At 44.4% G+C, this 18,604-nt stretch overlaps 1 protein-coding gene across 2 annotated transcripts; it reads right to left on the reverse strand.

Moving 5' to 3' along the window:
* Window positions 1–4,195: 4,195 nt before the first annotated feature.
* On the reverse strand, window positions 4,196–12,482 carry IRX6 (iroquois homeobox 6). 2 transcript variants are annotated; one of them, XM_069082465.1, is made up of 6 exons: window positions 10,681–12,482; window positions 9,338–9,619; window positions 8,885–8,994; window positions 7,968–8,269; window positions 6,988–7,635; window positions 4,196–5,566 (listed from the first exon to the last, which is right to left on the reverse strand). In XM_069082465.1, exons 1-6 carry the CDS (start codon window positions 10,723–10,725, stop codon window positions 5,562–5,564), a joined length of 1,392 nt encoding a protein of 463 aa, XP_068938566.1. In that variant the 5' UTR covers window positions 10,726–12,482; the 3' UTR covers window positions 4,196–5,561. The 2 variants fall into 2 exon arrangements, with proteins under 2 accessions (XP_068938566.1, XP_068938565.1); XM_069082464.1 differs by having other exon boundaries at window positions 4,196–5,569.
* Between the last annotated feature and the right edge of the window lie 6,122 nt (window positions 12,483–18,604).

The raw sequence follows: 18,604 nt of genomic DNA on the forward strand, positions 1-18,604 counted from the left end.
GTCTCTAGGGTTTCTCTCAATCCATGATATTTTTATATTGTCTTCAATATTTTCTTCCTTTACTCTTATCTCCAGTTTCAGTTTCTAGATTGTGCTTTTATGCTTGGGTCAGACTCTGGTCCCGTTGTATTTTTTGTGGGTTGGCTCTACTTGGTCTTGGATGTGATGACTAAGTTCTGCCCTTAGGAGGAATTATTAAGTTTTGACTCAGTTTCCTGATTTGAATGTTGACCTTGGCCCCTCATGTCTCCTACTCACATAGTTCCAAATGTAATATTTGTTCTTTTCCTTTCTGTGATAGGCCCTAGTCAGATACAGTTGATTATATTGGCAGTATGTTTCCTCTAAGACCCAAAGTGTTTTACTTCCTAGATTCTCCCTTGACCTTTTCTCTGCTATATCTTGCTGAGTTTTGGATGTCTCCTTGTAAGCTGGTCTGGTCTTGTCTCTTGCCTTGATTCAGGCACAGGCTGCCTTGACTCTGGTTTGAGCATGGACTGCCTTGGTCCCATCTCTTGCTGTGGTTCAGGCACGGTGCAAAACAGTACACTGCCTGTATGCTACTTGGAACGTGCAAAAGGTTGCCTGGGTCCCTTTCTGATAATGTTCATCTAGGATGCTATGTCTTCTATCTACCTTGGTTTGTCTCTGCTAAGAGCTCTGCAGACTTCTGGAGTAGTACTAGAGGGGAAAGGTGATATAAAAAGGCAGAAAAAAAAACAACACATCTCTGATTCTAAAATGAAGTGAGCCCTAAAAACTTGCATAAAAGGAAATTATTTCCCTGCCTTGAAATTACTCTGTTTTCAGCTAGCACAGTACACAATCAACTGCCTACAGAGAAGGATAGGAAGGACTCAGTGCTCTTTCATGACAGAAGAATTAAAGAGTTGACAGGAAGAGTGACTGTCTGGGACATAGCTCTGTGGAACACCAAATTGTAAGTCACAGAATCAGTTGACCAAAGGGAGAAGAGACTACCACCAGTGTCTAATAGGAGAATTTTGCTGGCCTTCAATATTTTTAAAATTAGCTGCTCTTGGGCCATATACTCCTACAGTTTCTTGTTATGTCTTTTGGTCATTTCTGAATTGAGAACCCTGTCTTGTTGGATCAAAAGTTAGAATATTGGATTAGTTTCAAATCAGACAGTGGGCATTAGAGCGGCAATGAGGTGGAAAGACCTGGGTCTGCTTCTGGATTGACCACCAACTAATAAGTGCTTAAGTGTTTTCTCTTCTCTAAACCTTGGTTTCTACATCTTTAAATGGGAGAAGGATCAGACTAAATGATCAGTAAGCCCCCTTAGAACTCTAATAATCTATATTCAAAGGTCTCATCTATGACATTCAACATTCTATGTACTAAAGTACCTTTCATCTCCAATATTTTATGCTGTAATTTCCCTTGTAATTTCTAACTTGAACATACCACCTAAATGACTTCTAAGGTCTTCTGCAGTTCTAATATATGGTATAATTCCATATATATATTATATGTACATGATATATATATATATATATATATATATGTGTGTGTGTGTGTGTGTGTGTGTGTGTGTGTGTGTATAATATGTAGGGGAATAATGATAATAGGATGGAATCCTGAAGTGCAATTCCTTCTTTTCCTTCTACCCTAGAACATCCAGCTGTTGAGTTTTGAGATAAAAAAAATAATATAGTTTTTAAAAGCTGATCCCAATGAGGAGATTGAAAGAGAATCCAGATTAAGTCAATCAGGGAATGTCTGCACCTGTTCTTGAGGAGATTACTTTCTAGGACAAAGCAGGTCTATTCTCTTCCCCCTGAAAGGTGACTAGAATGAAGTGAAGGGGGTTGGGAGATGGAGGGTATAGTAACTTCCTATGTGTGTAATCTCAGTAGGAACCAGGGAAAGTAGGGCAACAAGGAGGTGCCTGGCCACCCCATTCCAGAACATTACAGGGCAAGGCAGGAATGATCCTCCCTGACCAGATAATGATGAGATGGAGAAAGGCAGATCATTTCAAGCCTTCAAAGAAGAGCAGTGTAGGGAGGCCAGGTGGAGAATACCATGAGAATGAGGGGGTGGGGGAGGGAGGGAAATAGAGAGAGAGAGAGAGAGAGAGAGAGAGAGAGAGAGAGAGAGAGAGAGAGAGTTAATTTTAAATTTTCACTGTGAACATTTACACCACGAAAAACAATACAAATCAGGGCTTGACTTACCGTTTTGTTGATTGTCTGGATGTAAAACATCAGTTGGAAAGATAATAATGCAGATTAAATTTAAATTTAAAAGTGTATCAGGATACTTTGTTATACATTTACCAGCACACTCTTGGCTCTGCTAAATGTATAACCTTGAGTAAGTCACTTCCTATCTGGGACTGATCCTCATCCATAAATAAAGGGATTGCACTAGAGAGTAGAGCATCTTTAAGCTCCCTTCAACTCTAAAACCTACCTTTCTAGGTGACACCACCCCAACCTAGTTACAGTACCGTAACCTCGTCTGTAGACGGAGGATGAGATAGGATGTCCCATGTGTCTTACTGCTCTGGAGCTATGAAGCCTCTTTCCCTTCCTTCATCTGTCTCAATTTGCCCTGAAGTTCGAATATGAGACCCTAACGGAGCACAGCTCCAACCGCCTTGGATTTTCTTCTCTGTTATTGAAATATTAACTTCACTGAGTCTTTGGTATAGCACTCCCAACTTCTTTATGCTACTGTCCCTTGCACCCTCTCTAACTTCCAAAAAAGCCTTTGGCTCCTAACTTCCGCCCCTTCTCCCCTCTCGTTTTAGTCAAAACAGTCTTCTAAATATGCCTCCCCGGATCATATTTGGATAGGTTTGCTCAGTAGGTGCTCTGTAGGTGTCATCGAATCTAGGAAAAATGGTGTGGGAAGTGAGGGACTAGGGAGATCAGACTGCTTCCCCAGTAATCAGAAGGATGGAAAAGGAATGAGAGTCAAGTATCCGGTCTTGGGGAGCCCCTCAAGGCCCAGCCCATTAGCCTAACCTCCCTCATCTCCATCAAGCTCCTGAAGGTTTTAGAGCAGCGTGGACTTCCACTGGGTGCTTCTGGATTCCAAGTGGGTAAAGATACAGAATCTTCATTTTACAAGAGCTGAAGCCCGGAGGCGCGGATAGAGGGAGGGGCTACTTGGAAGAGTAGCCAAGTTAGTGGCAGAGTCTAGCCAGCTGGGACTCAGCTGCCAAGAGGCTACTTATTAGCAGACGTAAAGGGAGGCAGGCAGGACAGGGATCCTCGTTGAACTTAGAAAAGAAGGCTACGTGGGAGCCTTGGCCCAATCCCAACTCCTCAGGGGTCATTTCACAGGAGTAGCCTAGGACTGAGCTCAGTAATGGATAAAAGGTATAACAATAACCACTGCCCTAGACCTGGGGGCTAGAAGACTCTGGCCCTGGGAAGGGCTACCTGCGCCTTGGGAGGGGGCAGAGCGAGGGACACTGGGAGCCTTGAAAGAAGCTCGAACTAATACTCTTTATTACAAGCGCTAATCCCGCAAATCCGACTTGAAATAATGTTTATCTTTTCGCAGTTTAATTTCCCAGACCCTAAGCCGCGGGTCAGCGGTGCAGACTGTGTGTCCCAGGGGAGTTACGGAGAAAGCCAGGGTGAGGGAGCAGCTGTTCCCTAGGAAGGAGAAGGGGCAGAGGGGTGGGGGATGAGGAAGAGGCGGGGCAATTTCTACAACTTCAGGAAACGAATTTGAAAAGGGGCCGGACATCTGACCTAGGTACCCTCTGACTCTGGTTTTCTCTCCACTCTGCTATGGCCCTCTGAAATGTCCTGAGCTTGGGAGGGAAGAAGAGTTGCATGCAGTCACTTTACACGAGACAAGGAAGGAAAGAAGGGGAAAAAAAGGGCACCATGGAAGGGAGAGCCAAGGGAGGCAGGAAGGGAGGGAGAAAGGAAGATAGGAAGGAAGAAGAAAGGGAAGGAGAGAGCAAAGGGAGAAAAGTGAAGGGAGTAAACCAGAGAAAGAAAATCGAGCTCCAGCGCCTATCCAACATCTTTTCTATTATCTCTCAGTCGTTGTCTTCGCCTGAAGGGCCTATCTCAAAATCCCGAAACTCAAAGACTTTGGTGGCTTAAGTTTGAATGAGAGAGAATATACCAAGAAAGACTGAAAAATGCTCAAATAAATGAAACCACAACACGAAAAGTTCATTTCTTCAACCCATTTTAAACTTTCAGAGCTGGAAGACAAACCACCAGCACCCGCTGGTGTCCCTCCCCAACATTCAGTGACCTAATCCCGCCCTTTTAGGGCTAGTCTCTCTATGCTTTAACCTCCCACTCTCTCCTGAAGCGACTGAGATATTTCCTTCCTAGCCTGCCCAGGCGCTGTCCTCCAGGATGCATTCTCGATTTTTTGTAGTGATCTTTCTCACTCATCGCCGCAGAATGTCAGCTAATCTATTGACCTCAAAGGGCCGTCTGTGACCCGAGAACCAAAAGGAGAGTTGGTGTCAAGCAGGTCCTTGGGGCCGACGCTTTCATTAACCCTCACTGTTAATTGAAGCAACTGCGTGTTCATGGTTCTGGAGAGGGGAACAAAGCTTCTTTCTTCGCTCGCCCCCTCTCCGTTTATTAGGACGAACAGAAAAATGTTTGCTGCCACACCATTAAACAGAAACAAAGCTGAGCTCCTGGCTCTCCCTTTAGATTTCCCTCCCCTATTTCTCGAAGAGCCGGGTCCCTGGCTCCTGGAAGGCGATGACCCACTAAGTTGGTCCTGCTTAGCCCACTCAGAGGGCTTGGCTCAGTTGAGCTCAGTTCTCTGAGCGGTGGACGGGGGAGCACCCGATGAGTGTCTGGGGCTAGTCAGGGCAGCCGAGCCAACAGAATCCATGATGGGAGAAGCAGTTTTCATTCATTCCAGGGGCCTCTCCAGCGCCTCCTTTGCGCTACTTCCAGGGTCTCCAGGAGGACGTGGAGACCCTCCCGCCTGACCTTGGGGAGGTTTTAGAGCCCTTCGGTTGAAGTGAGCCCTGATTGGGGATCCCTTAACTGCCCCCTCTTCTGCTTCCTAAGCCCCAGCCCGAGGAGTTTGTAAACACATTTTACCAAAGAAAAAACAAATAGGCTTTTGTGTTTGTTTCTCAGGATCCAAAAAGTGGAGAACATTAAGACCGACCTGGCGAGGGCGGCCTAATTGACCATTGTTAATGAAACGAGAATATTTAGTGTTCTGAGACATTCGGAGTTTTTGGGTGCTTTAAACTGTGATGGACACGGGGAAGGAGGGCGGAAGGAAAAGGAGAACCCCTTCCCACTTTGAGAAACCAATGGTCCCGCGCTCGAGACCATCTCTCTTAGTCCTTTCTTCGCTCTCCTTCAAAACGCTTCAAATATTGCTAAAGCTGTGCAATTGCAGGCTGCTCCCAGCTCTCAGTGAAAGGACTGTGAGAAGCTAGCCACAACTTATTTGTCCATCTGTTTCTGAGGCAGAGAAAACCTGCTTTTAGTGTCTCAGTCTCTGGGATTGCTTAGGGGCGCGCTTTGGTAAACTGAACGGCTCCCAAGGTTCTTCGTCAAATATCAATTCTTGCGCTAACCTGCTGAGAAAGGAGAGAGTGATTAAAACCCGAGAAAGCCGCTTAGGTGAGACAGGCCTTCTTAAACTCAGAGGGAAGATGGGACTGGGGAGGGTGCCAGGTCAAATTTCCGGAAGTTGCCCTAGGGTTACCTGGCTTCTTACAAATCGAAAGTAATGGCAATATTTCGGAAGCCAAAGTCTAGAGTGAATTGGCTTCCTACGAGGATGGCTTTGGACCCAGTTATCTAGATGCTCTTCTCATTGCAAATTCATTTACCAGGATGATCCTGTGAGAAATCGCTCAACAGCAATTAATCTGGACTCTGCTCCTCAGACAGCGGCCGCTTTGGGGGATGGAGAGGGTGAAACTCATTTCCATTTAAGAAATTTCAGTCATTCTCGGCTATCCACATTCTCTGTGGAAGAGTCCGCCAAACTTAAGCAACCAGCTAGACAAGGAATAAAATTCTAACGCGGATAATAGGGCAAACACGGAGGTGTGAGAAGACACCTTTCTATTCTCCTTTACCTCCTCAGTTTTTCCTAACCGACTAAGCTGGGCTTTTGCAGATGCATTTTAGTCAGATGAATCTACACTCCCTCAGCTGTCAATGTGGAAGAGAGAAAAAAAAAAGTACTGGGTTTGGAACCAGGGGCACTGGGTTTGGAACCAGGGGAACTGGGTTGGAATAGTGGTTCCACTACTTATGCTTTCAGGGTGACTTTAAAGAAATCAATTCATTTATTTCTGGGTCTCAGTTTCCCTCCCTATATAGTGAGGGTACTGGACTAGATCTTTAAAGTTCCTTCCATCTCTACATCCTATGATCTGTGGGGGCCTAGAAGAAGAGGAAAGTAAGCGATGTTCAGAGCACTTCTGTTTACTTCCCTCTTCTGACATGTACCTCAAGTCCTAAGCACTGGCCTAAAAAAAATCGTTTTGAGCTCTGGCTTAGACAGCATGATGCCCTAGGCAAACTTCCTAGAGCTCGGTGGCCTTTTTACTACCCTTCCACTATCCAGGCAGACCCTGTAACGGATACAACCGAGTGTTGGTAATTTGGGATTACTTAGTTCTTTCTAACTGTTCTCCTCCCCTGCCACATTCTTGGCTCTGGCGGGAAGGAGGACCTGGGTCCCAGGGCCCCTCAGCTGGCGCTCTGATCCCCTCCTACGCCAGACAAAATCGACTTTGGGATAGGCCAGCCAGGAAAGTCCAACTCCATCTCCCGTCAAGTGATTGGGCCTCTGCTTTTAAGAACCAAGCGTTTATCTCCAGGCAGCTGGAGAGAAGGGCTGGTTTCTAAGTGATTGAGAGCCTCGAGGTAGAGTTTACTTCTTGCCCTACAGGTTAGAAGGGAAGGAGTGGGGAGGTGGGACGAGAAAGCTTAAGCATTCCAGGAATATTTAAGCGAGACAACACAGTCAAGGTCCCACTACCTTCTGCTCCAGATGCGTATTGGCAGGGCTCTCCCAGCCCAGGGTAAGAAGCGCAGTTCAGCTGCAAATGCTGCAGGTTGAAAGTCGAATTTCTAAAGATCTTGGCTGCCGAGGGCGGCTCCTCTAACACCGTGCAGCGGCTGGCCTGGACTCTCATGCCAGCTATGGCTGTCGCTTCACAGCCCTGGCCCAAAGAGGAAAGTCTTCCTAGGGCCTGATGGCGATGAGGACTCTGAGGCCCTGCCTGGGCCTCGGATTCTCCTGCTAGGGCACTGGCCCCAGCAGTGTGAGCCAGAGACCAGATCCGGGGCTTCTCACTGGGCACACAGTGAATCTGGCCTGCTGGTCCCATCCAGGCTTCCAAGAAGTCTGATCTCTCCGAGCAGGGAGAGTTATTGCAAGGGAATTCGAGAGGAGTTCCATGCTGCTTCAAGTTACCGTCCTCTTTTTCAAGCTCAGTCTGTGAAGTCTCACAATTTGTTGCTGGTTCTACCTTCACACCCTTCCCTAGCCTCTCCAGTTTGTCCCCTGTGTTCCCTCCACCCTGGTCTTCTGTTTCCTCTTCTTCCTCCTCTTCCTCACCTTCTTCCTCTAAATCTTCCAGGTCACTTAGTTGTAGCTGCTTGACCTCTTTGCAGGCTTTTGGATCTACAAATAAACCAGTCAATACTGAGAAAAGCAAAAGTCCCCAATTTGGAAAAGTGCCTGGGGGTGGGGAACTGTAAGGTGCAAGATCCCGAGGCTGAAGACCATATTTGCATTTAGATTCAGTTACTAAATGGGAAAGGTAGGCTGTCCACAATAAAAAGTTTCTCTCCACCTACCCCACCCCCACCCCATCCTTATGGTCCCAAAACCTAAATTCCAATTATTTGGTCAGCTTTTGGGAGGGAATTTAGCTTTCTCTCCCAAGACCTGTATGTAGGTAGGCACTCTTCGAAGGCCATACAGATTTCTTCCCCCCTTTCTTTCTGTCCTACCTTGGCCTTCGTTTACTCCATAGCTGTCTTCTCCCCTCCTCTCCTCCTTTTTCTCTTCCCCTGCCTTGTTCTTGGGAGACCAGGTCATCTTGTTCTCCTTCTTGAGGCGCCTCCGAGCATTGGCAAACCAGGTAGAGACCTGGGTGAGGGTCATCTTGGTGATAATAGCTAACATGATCTTCTCACCCTTGGTGGGGTATGGATTCTTTCGATGCTCATACAACCAGGCCTTCAGAGTACTGGTAGTCTCTCTGGTGGCATTCTTTCTCCTGGCTGAGCCACTGAAGTCCACAGAGCTGTACCTGCCACCAAATATGTGAACATTCCACCAAAAGAAGCATTTTGGGGTGGGAATGGAAGGGCAAAGGGGAAAGATATGTGTGACTTATAAAGAAATGATATATGTGGTTTAGTGTGTCTGGAATGGGATTCCTCTCACTGAGTTAAGCAGTGGGCTAGTCTGGGAAAGAAAAGACATGGTGAGGAAGAGGTAAGGAGGGGGCACATTTTTGTGCAACTTTTAGTGGAAAATTGACATGCACTATACAAGGCACAGGAATTCTTCCTCCTCTGTCCTCTTTCTCCTTCCTTCATCCTTTTTTCCTATCTTTCTTTTCTTTTTACCTTGCCCTTCATCCAATTCTTCTCTTTTCCCTTTCTTCTTTCTTCTATATCCCTTCCTTATCCTCTTCCCCCTTTCCTTCCTTGTTCTTTCTCCCCATCCCCTTACATTCTCTATATTCATCCCTTTGGTGTATGCCTTTCCCCCCATTTTCCCACATGGCTGCCATCCACATTTTATCTTGGTACTCCTCTGTTTCCCAATCTCCATCTACATCCTTCCCCTATCCTCTTTATGTCCTTGATCCTTATTTTGAAAGGTTGTGACTACAGATGAGGTAACCTCTGGGTCTTACCTCTCATAGGGATACTGCCCCAGGGAAGGTTCATAGGGGTAATAGGCTCCGGACTGCGTCAATCCAGCTGGGAAGCTGCCAGTGGTCTCTTTGAATTCATATTGAGGGTTCTATAAAAGGAAGAGGTATTTAGTGCTGTGGCCCATAATGATCCAGGAGTTGGGGGGATGCTGGGGAAAGGGATGTGTAAATGTGAAGGGATCCCCTCTCTGGGACCCCGCTCCCTTCCTCTGCTGGGGATGAGGGCGATCTTTCTGGGCCTTATCTCTCCCCCTCTCACCTGTGCCTTCCTGAGCATACAGCCTTTCCCTCTGCTTTAATTGGATTTTACTACCTGCTCCGTGGTTTCCACCTTTTCCCAAACCCAGCCCGGATTCCTAAAGGGGGAAGGGAGAGGCAGTTAGTTAGAGGGGTTGGAGTTGGCCGGGCAGTAGGGCAAGAGGCAGTATTTACCAGCGCGCTGTAGAGAGCCTGAGGCTCTGGGCTGTAGGGCAGGTAGCTGGAGTAGCCATGAGAAGAAGCTGCGGCAGCAGCCGCAGCAGCTGCTGCGTAAGGGGAGCCGTAAACTCCTAGGGCTGTGCCGAGTTCTGGGTGCGCACTGCCCAGGAGTCGGTTCTCGTAAGGCTGGCAGCAGAGGGCGGAGGCCTGGGTAGTGCCGCTGGACCCATCCGGGACTGGGGCTGAGCGAGGCGCCGATTCACAGCAAGTGGTGCTGGGGTTGGCTGGCACCAAAAACTGTGGAGGGTACGAAAGGGGAAGAGAGACAGGGTAGGAAAGGACAGGGAACCTTGGTCAATGGAGTCAGAGGAACAACTTTTTAAAACTGGGCTTACTGTACATTTGGTAGCCAGCTCACTAAATTCCATCTATCCATTCAACATATACTTTTATAAAAGACCTGTTACGAGCAAGAGGGAGAAACAGAGGTGAGTAAGCCTCAGCACCTCTTCCTTGAGGAACTTAAAGAATCTGGGGACTTGGTAGTATTACTCTCCAAACCACCCCACTCAGGCTACAAAGGTGAAGACCAGGTAGGTGTGAATGAGCTATTCTGGGCTCTGAGCTGAGACCCTTTTCCCTCCATCTTTCCCTGAAGGAGTGCTCAGGACAGAGACGGTTTGGGGAGTATAATCAGGCCCTCAAACCTATCCAAAATCTCATAGCCCAACAGAAAACAGTTTAGGGAAAAAGTACGTGTTGAATAAGGGAGTGATATGTGACCAACTTGGGTGTCCAAATACGTTGGAAAGAGCACTGGATTAGCAAGCAAATTCTGGGGGGGTGGGGGCTCTAACAGGATACTGCTGTATGTTCTTAGGCAAGTCACGGGGCCTCAGTTTCATCCTGTGTGAAATAAGGGGATTGGACAGGATGATTCCTAAACTCCCTCCTAGAATCTGACATTCTTGGTTTTAAGTTCTCTTCTAGCTTTCTCTTCTGCGGGTTTTATGATTTCTAAGGATACGCCAAAACCTAGGGACAAGGAGAGATGCAAACCAAACAGGTCCCTAAACGGGGTGCCCAGATTTCTCAGCAGAGAGAAGTCTAAGAGGCAGTGGAAGGGCGTGGGAGGGCAGGGCACGGCAGAGTTGGCAAGACCCTGCTCCTTCCAACCGAGCGGCAGAAGCTGAGGGAGGAGGGAGCGCACACACAGACACGTGTGTGTATACACACATACACAGACGCACATGAACACACCCGGAGCAGAAGCCTCAGAGACACGTCTGGGCCACACAGCCTGGGGAGAGAAACCTAAGCGTCTAGGCACCTCTGGAGGCTGCGGCTTTTGGGCTTACCTGAGAAGCACTGCTATACGGGTATCCAAACTGAGAGAAGGACATGGTCGCGTCTTCTGTGCTATTTTAATTTTTTTTTTAAATTTTTTGGCCTTTTCCTGCAGTATAGGCTGGTTTCCAGGCTCAGACCCGTAAATCCTAGGAGGGACTCTCGGATTGTGCTTTCGCAGAGCCTCCTTAGATGAGCACCGCTTCCCCGGGCGGCCTCCTTGGCCCAGCTAGTGGAGAGCGAGGGAGAGGAGGGGCCCGGAGCGGAGCAGCCGCCTGGGTCTTCCGCGGCTGGGCCAGCGCTCTTGAGGGCTGCCCTCCGCCTCTCAGGTTAAAGAGACCCAATTGCCCCATGGATGAGAAAGGGGGCAGAAGAGGGTTCAAAAAGGCGCCAGAGTGGGAGGCTTTAGAGAGGGTGGCAAGCCTGATTATTTTCTGCTCCTGGGTTGTTTCGCAGTCCTCCGTGGGAAGAGTAGCAAAGTGACGTCACGGTAATCCCGGGGCGGCGGGACCCGGGGACAGCTGGCTGTGCCAATCGTGGCACGCACCGGTCGCTCGCACAGCCTCCGACACTTGTTTCTTGTTGTTGTACTGTTGTGCTGAGAGGCCTCTGCGGTTGGTCTTTTTCTTTCTTGTCTTAAGCACACAGGCGCGCACAAGCACACGCACACCCAGTCACTCCAAATTAAATTTGAGAAGTGGAGAAAAATTACACCAGCACTACTCAACTGGCCAGGAGCATTGGGAACTCCCTGTCTCCCCAAAGCATCTAAAGAGAAAAGAAGCAAAAAAGGAAAAGGGGAAGCAGAGAGAGAGATAGGAGAGGAGGAAACAGAGATATGGGGGGGGGCAGAAGAAATGGGGGGGGGTTAGAAAGAAAAAGAACCATAAAAGAGAATATGGGGGGGAGAGAAAGTGAAGGAGAAAAGGAAATATGAAAAGTAGGCGAGGAGAAAAGAAAGGAGAGAAGAGAGGGAGAAAGGCAGAGATAAGCCGTGAGGTGAAGAAAGAGGCGAGAAAGGGGAGGAGGTGGAGGGAGCAGGGTGGGAGAAAGCTGGCAGAGTGCCTGGAAGAAGGCAGGTAGGAAGGGCAGGGAAGCTCCGGGGAGAAGAATCCAACCCTCCCCCTCCCCCCTCCCCCTGCTTCCCCTGGGCGAATGGGCATCTTTATTCCTTCAATAAGTTTGTTCGCTCAACAAGGTCGGTGAGAGTTCTGATCTAAAAAGCAAGAGCTCAGTGTCAGTGTTCCTAAACCTATCCTTGACCCTGACACCCCGCCGCCCCACTTTGTCTTGGTTTGATGAATATCTTTCGTTCTTTGTCTTTGTGTCTCTGGACCCCTCGATCTCCCTGAGTTTCTCTTTGGCTTCTCTCCCACCCACCCTTCACCTCCACACTCAGAGCTCATTTTCTCAGCTACTTCAGACTCCACCCGGGACTTGACCCTTCTGCCTCTCTCGGGTCGCCCTGGGGAGGGGCAAGTGGCAGCATCCGGGAGTGGGCGGAGGCTCAAGAGAGGTCCAAAGCTATACAGTCTCTTAACGCGTGGGGCCGACTCAAGGAAATGCGGGAAGAAGACCCTCTCCTCTGATCACGGAAATGGAGGGAGGGATCCCCAGGCTGAGGATTGAGACCAACCCTGTCAGGGTTCCCTTCAGAGCACCTTGGGAACTTACCCAAAAGGTCTGCTTCCCTACCTTTTCCCTTTCTCCTCCCCTCCCGCCAGAAATGCAAGCATGAACCCGGAACCCAAACCCCAGTCTGATCAGATGAAGTGCTGGGCGCCTGGGCAGAGGGTCTGGAGAGCTAGGGATGGTTCCCGGGCACAGGGCTGCAGACGCTTCGCTCCGCTGGGGGTGGCGCTGGCGAGCCGCGTTGGAGCGGGGACAGGATAACACGGAAAGGGCGTCGGAGTCTCCACTCTTCTGGGCCTGGAGAAGGGGCAGGGAACTTGGAGGGGTCAGTCGCGATACCTGTTTCGGAATCACTGGGCAGACGTTGAGGGCGTGTCTGCAAGGGTCGGGGGGAGAGTATAGGGTCTTCACCCCATGAAAGCGGCGCACCCGGGTGATCCAGCCACCAATCCTACTAAATCTTTACCCCCATTGTCTGGAGTGGAGGAGACCCGGCAACCATAAGCCCTGGGCCGAGATCTCCGGTACGGAGGCATACTTCCTCAATTCAGAGGTAGATCGTCTTATCTCTAACAACTGCCTCCCGGGCTCTAGCCTCCCAAACACCTAAAGTCTTCAGTGCAGAGGGGCTAAACCCTTGTAACTCTCCCTGCCCAGACCGTGAGAAAGAGGGGAAAAGGAAATTCCCCTCAACTTCTCGATTCCTAAGGTCTAAAATATGTCTCCCCTCAACAATTCAATTATTCAGCAACACTGCTGCTTCCCGTTACCCAGAAGAATCACGGTTCCATGGTCACGAGTGAGGACACTCGGGAACGAAACCCTTTTGAGATTGACTGAATATAAACCCTTAGGTCTATAGGTTCGGGCTAAGCACTCAGCCATATCCACCATCTCCAATTCTTCAGTGAGAAACCCAGCATGAATGGCCTCTTGGCCCAGGGTAGACTCCAAGGCTGGATTTTCCTCTTATCTTTTTAAACTGGTTCCAAATAGTGACAGGGTGCCATGAACTTGATATCTATATTGCAAACTGGTCAACAAGCATTTATTAAGCACCTACTAGGTGCCAAACATTGTCCCAGAGACTCCAAGAGTAATTCCTTGTTCTTTCCCCGCCTAGAGTTCACGCCAATTTCCTCCCTTCACTCCTTTCAGCCAAACCATGATCCGAGTTGGAGTAATTCTTTTTTTTTTAACCAAGAGACTTTCCCCATTTCTGGGTATTGTTTGTTTTCTTCTCTTCCTCCTCCTCTTCCACTTATTCTCTCTTACAAAGGTTGTTGAGTACATTATAAAACACACCTGGGAATTAAAATTTAAGGAGCAGGTTTTTTTTTCATCTGTGATGAAATGATAATTAATGAGAGGGTGTTTCTTTATAAAGACTAACAGAGTAAAACTGTTCCATTACTGCCCCTTCTTTTGGAGAAAAAAGCCCCAGCCCTACTTTCCCACACAGTTTCAAAGTTCCAAAAGGATGAAAACAATTGTCTGATTGATTTAATGGTGAATATTCGCTTAAGAAAAAAAAAAAACACCTTAATTTATCACCCAAAAAACACACTCTGTTTTGCCATCAAATCACTTTTAACTTCTATGCGTCTAAGCTACTGTAAAAAAAAAAAAAAAAGACAAGACTTGGAGAGAATACATTAAGTTATTCCCAGAGGTGAGATTACCACTAATTAATTAATTGCAAACATTTCCAGAGGGAAGGCACGTCAATTATAAAGTAATAAAATTAGATAGTCAGGCTCAGCAAGTTTGATTACTCATTTGTTCTTAGAAGCTGAAGAAAAAATGTATGAAGACAAAAAAAGTGTATTGGGGTGATATACTTGTGAGAGAGACCTACTATAGGATTTTTTGTTTCTAAACTGATTTATAAGACTTCTCCGATGTAGGAATGCTTGGTACATTCAGTGTTCTATTAGGATAGTGAAAAGCAAAAACATAGAAAGCTCAGATTAAGCTGTGAGATGGAGGGAGACTATGAAGGAAACTCGGTGCTTTTCCTTTCATAGAGAGAATGGAAAACTTTTTTTTCCCACAAAAATTCATTTTATTTTAAAACTTTTTTTTTATTATTAACAGTTAGAAAATCCCTAAATGGTTTGGGGCCTATAGTTTAGTGCTTGCCATTTAAGTCCTGTCAATCACCTGATTCCTGGCTTCCTGCTTGTCTTTAGAGACCTTTGTGCAGTATTTTCTCTTGGAAGAAATACACACCCACAGCAAATATGGGATCATGGACACTTTCCCTCTTTTACTCTCACCTGGACCATTTAATTCTGTTCCTATTAGCTATTTTCATATTCTATTTAGCAACTCTGAGGATTTTTGTCCTTGCTTTTATGACATAGTCTTGCTGTTTGAATTATTTTTTCTTCATCCTTAACAAAACTCAAATCAGTGTCATGAAGATACTGTCTATGAGGCATGAGCCATGTGTAAACAGATCCGTGCACTTTGGAAATATGGGTTCAATGGAACTTTGTTGAATACCACTACAAAATGTGTTTCTATTTGTTTTGATTGCACACAAAATACCCTGTTAAGCAGTCATAGAGTTTCATACCATACAGCTACAACAGTGCTTAATTCCATTGTTCCCTGTTTGATGAGTTAGTTGATAAAGAATAAAAATGTGAATTTTTGGAGACTGCACTGAATAGTTTTGATGAACACACACAGAGCATCATATTTAACAAGCAATTTCTCTGAAACTTTTTAGTGCTATCAAGAATAGAATTATATAAATTCCTCTGTTCTATTTGGAAATAATCTGTTGTATTTGGACACAACCATTTCCCCAAGATGCTCATCATAACAAATAGGGAACAGACAGACTTGGAGAATTCCAATTCCCATTATGTATTTCAAGGTCTTATTATATGTTTTAAATATATTGGAAGTCCTAACAAGTCAGTCAGAGATGAGTTCAGGAATAAATTTGGGAGTTGCAGTCAAAAAAATCTAGTGGAGCAGTAAGAGGAGTGGTTTTAGTTTCAGAGGACCTAAGGTTGGATCCCAGCCCAGCTGTTTACCAGTTATGTGGTCTTGGGCAAGTACTTCCCTGATCTGGGCCTCAGTTAACTCATCTGTAAAATGAAGAGAATGTGCTAGATGATCGCTGAGATCCCTGCCCGATCTATTATCAGCAGAGCGAAAGGAAATAAACCATATTTTACCTCTTTGGGGTTAAACGCTTTCGTAATTTATTCACAAAAAAATATAAAGAAAATATTTACAGGGAAGATCAAAACCAAATTACACATCGAATGTATGAATCTCTTAATATAGGTACAGTTGAAAACCAATAGTATTTGAATTTTAAAATAAGGATTTTTTTTCGCGGCAATGTTTTGGAACTGAAAAAAATGAAATGTCTTTAACTCTATGCATGAATGAGCAAGTGCAGCTGGCCAGACACATACATAATTTATACTGATCAGTCACCGAAGGTCTAAGTGGATAAAGCCAAAAAGAACACTAATTGTTTTGACTGAAGTAGTGTACACGGTGTCTCATTCTGGAAGGTGGTGGATACCTTCCTTACACGAATAGATATTGTCAACAACAGTTTTTTTTTTTTTTTATCAGGAATGAAAAACAGAAGTAACCTCCAGAGGAATGTTCTGTAGTTACTCAGCATAAAGGTGGGAATTAGAAAGGTAAAATTAACTTAAGGATGAAGTAAAATATGAAATTTGATATAGAGTGTCTTGGTTTAACAAAAATTTTCCTGAGCTTGAAGTTAAATATGGGAGTTTTCAAATGAAAAAGAAAACCTCATGAGATAAGCCTACCCTCTTGGATTAGAAATTGTGAGGAAGACAGAGTCTAGGAGAAATTTTGAAACTGACCGTGCTGTTTTCCTTTTTTGAAGGGGAAGGAGAGGACAAGGATTTTCAAGTTCTTAATAACCATCTGTAAAAGTAGATATTCAAATAAACAAAGTAAAAATAACTATCATAGAATAAATAAAAACATAATCTCTAAGTTATTTATAATTTTTAAAAACATTTATAAAAATAGCAATATTCTTTTGTTGTCTATTTTTCTTCCTTATATTTTCCCTCAGATTTTGTTTCAATTGTCAGTCTCTTGTCTTGGTTTTTCTTTTTTCTTCCTCATTTATGATTTCATTCATATATGGAACTCTGGGAGGGGGAAATTCCATGCATTAATGCTTATCTGCAACATCTCTGCAAGTTCTACTTTTAGAGAGAGTTGCTTGGGTGAATTGAAAATGTTAAATGACTTGCCCATGATCACATTTCCAGTATATGTTCCAAGCAGGACTTGAACCACAGCTTACTTGATTGTAATTTCTTAAGATGCTATGATTTCATTCATCAAGTTGATAGACAATGGTTTATTCAGCCATTTTACAATCACTGTACATATTAAGTAGTTCAAAGTCAAGTACTTTCACTTTGCCAAAAAAAAGTGTCATTTAGACATAAAAATGTAGGTGTTACATTTCTGTAACATGATTTTATTTTAAAGTTTTATTGGTACTTTTTCTTTTAATTATTTTTAATTAGCAAAATATATTTATTCTCTACCTTCCAACTAGAAAAAGAAAAATAAGACCCTTGTAATAATTATGTATAGTTAAGCAAAACACAGTACTACATTGTCCATGTGCAAAAAATATGTGTCTCTGCACCCTGAGTCTATCATCTCTTCATTAGGAAGTATATAACCTACTTCATCATGGATTCTTTGGAATAATGATGGGTTAATGTGTTGTTCAGAATTCTTTGAAAACTGTTTGTCTTTATAAGGTTATTGTTGTATAAGTGATTATTATGATTCTGCTTACTTTACTCTCTATCATTTCATAAAGATTTTGTAGGTTTTCCTGAAACTGCCCTTTCATAATTTCCTATAGAAATAACATTTCATTACATCCAGATGCCATAATTTATTAATACATTCCGTAATTGATGGGTATCCCCCTAATTTATAGTTCTTCAAACAATAAAAAAGCTACTATAAATAATGTTTTTAACATATGATATTTTTATCCTTTTTGGGGGGTCTCTTTGGGATTGTTGTTGTTTTATTTGAGTAGTAGTATTGATGGGTCAAAACCTACGTACAGTATATTTAGCAACTTTTTGGGCATACTTCCAAATTACTTTCCAGAATAGCTAGTCCAATTCACAGTTACATCAATAGGGCATCAATGGCCATGTTTTCCTGCAGCCCCTCCAACATTTGTCTTTTTTCCTTTTTCTGGTCAACTTTGCCAATCTGATGGATGTGAAGTGGAATCTCAGAAATACTTTAATCTGCATTTGTTATCATTACTAAATTATTATTGATTTGGAGGGTTTTTATATGAGTACTGATAACTTGGATTTCTTCCTCAAAAGATTTCGTATCTTTTAACCCTTTTTCAGTTGGAGAATATTGCTTATTCTTATAAGTTTGGATCAGTTCTTTATGTTTAAGAGAAACTTGTGAAGATTTCTTCCTAGCGATATACTTCCTTTCCAATGTTAGGTTTATTGGTTTTATTTGGGCAAAAATATTTTTTTTTATAATTCTTTTATCATTTAAAAAAATATATAGTCTATCTGCTTCTGCTCTTCTGGCCTTGTCTTTCCTTCACCTGGAGCATAATCACAGGTTTTTACTCTTTTCTTTCCTTTTAAACCTTCTTCTCAATTCACCCTTAATAATTAGTTTGTTTTGCTAATGACCAATTCATCCTTGAACCTTCAGTTCGCTATTCTTTCCCCCTTTCTCTCTATTTCTCTGTTTGATGAAATGAATTTTGCACATAATTGTGTTGATGTTATTCTTTCTTTTCATAAATTTGAATGAAAGTGAGATTTAAATGTCATCCACTTGCCCTATTCCTTTCCCCTTGTTTGTATAGTGTTTTACTTATGCACTCTAATGTCTCCCCTTCTAGGCCAACCTCCCCTACCCCTGCCCCCCACCCTCATGAATTCCTTTCCTTCCTCCATATTCTTCCTTCTTTTAATACCATTAAAACATAACAAAATTGCTTTCAGGCTCTCTGCTTATTTGATTCTTTCTATGACTATCATATGACATTTGGGTTATGAGAGACATATGTATCATCTTCCCCATTACAATGTAAATACTTTAACCTTTATTCTCTTTATGATTGCTCATTCATATTTACCTTTCTAGGTTTCTTTTGATCACAGGGTGTTTTAAAGGTTCTATTCAGGAATGATTGGAAGTACTTTGTTTCATTACAGGATTATGTCCTTCCTCCATGGGATTTTACTCAGTTTTTCTGTGTAAGTTATT

This window comes from Petaurus breviceps, unplaced genomic scaffold (assembly GCF_028583685.1).
Source record: "Petaurus breviceps papuanus isolate PSGF00001 unplaced genomic scaffold, PetGlider_PUasm1.0 171, whole genome shotgun sequence".
Classification (NCBI taxonomy): Eukaryota; Metazoa; Chordata; class Mammalia; order Diprotodontia; family Petauridae; genus Petaurus; species Petaurus breviceps.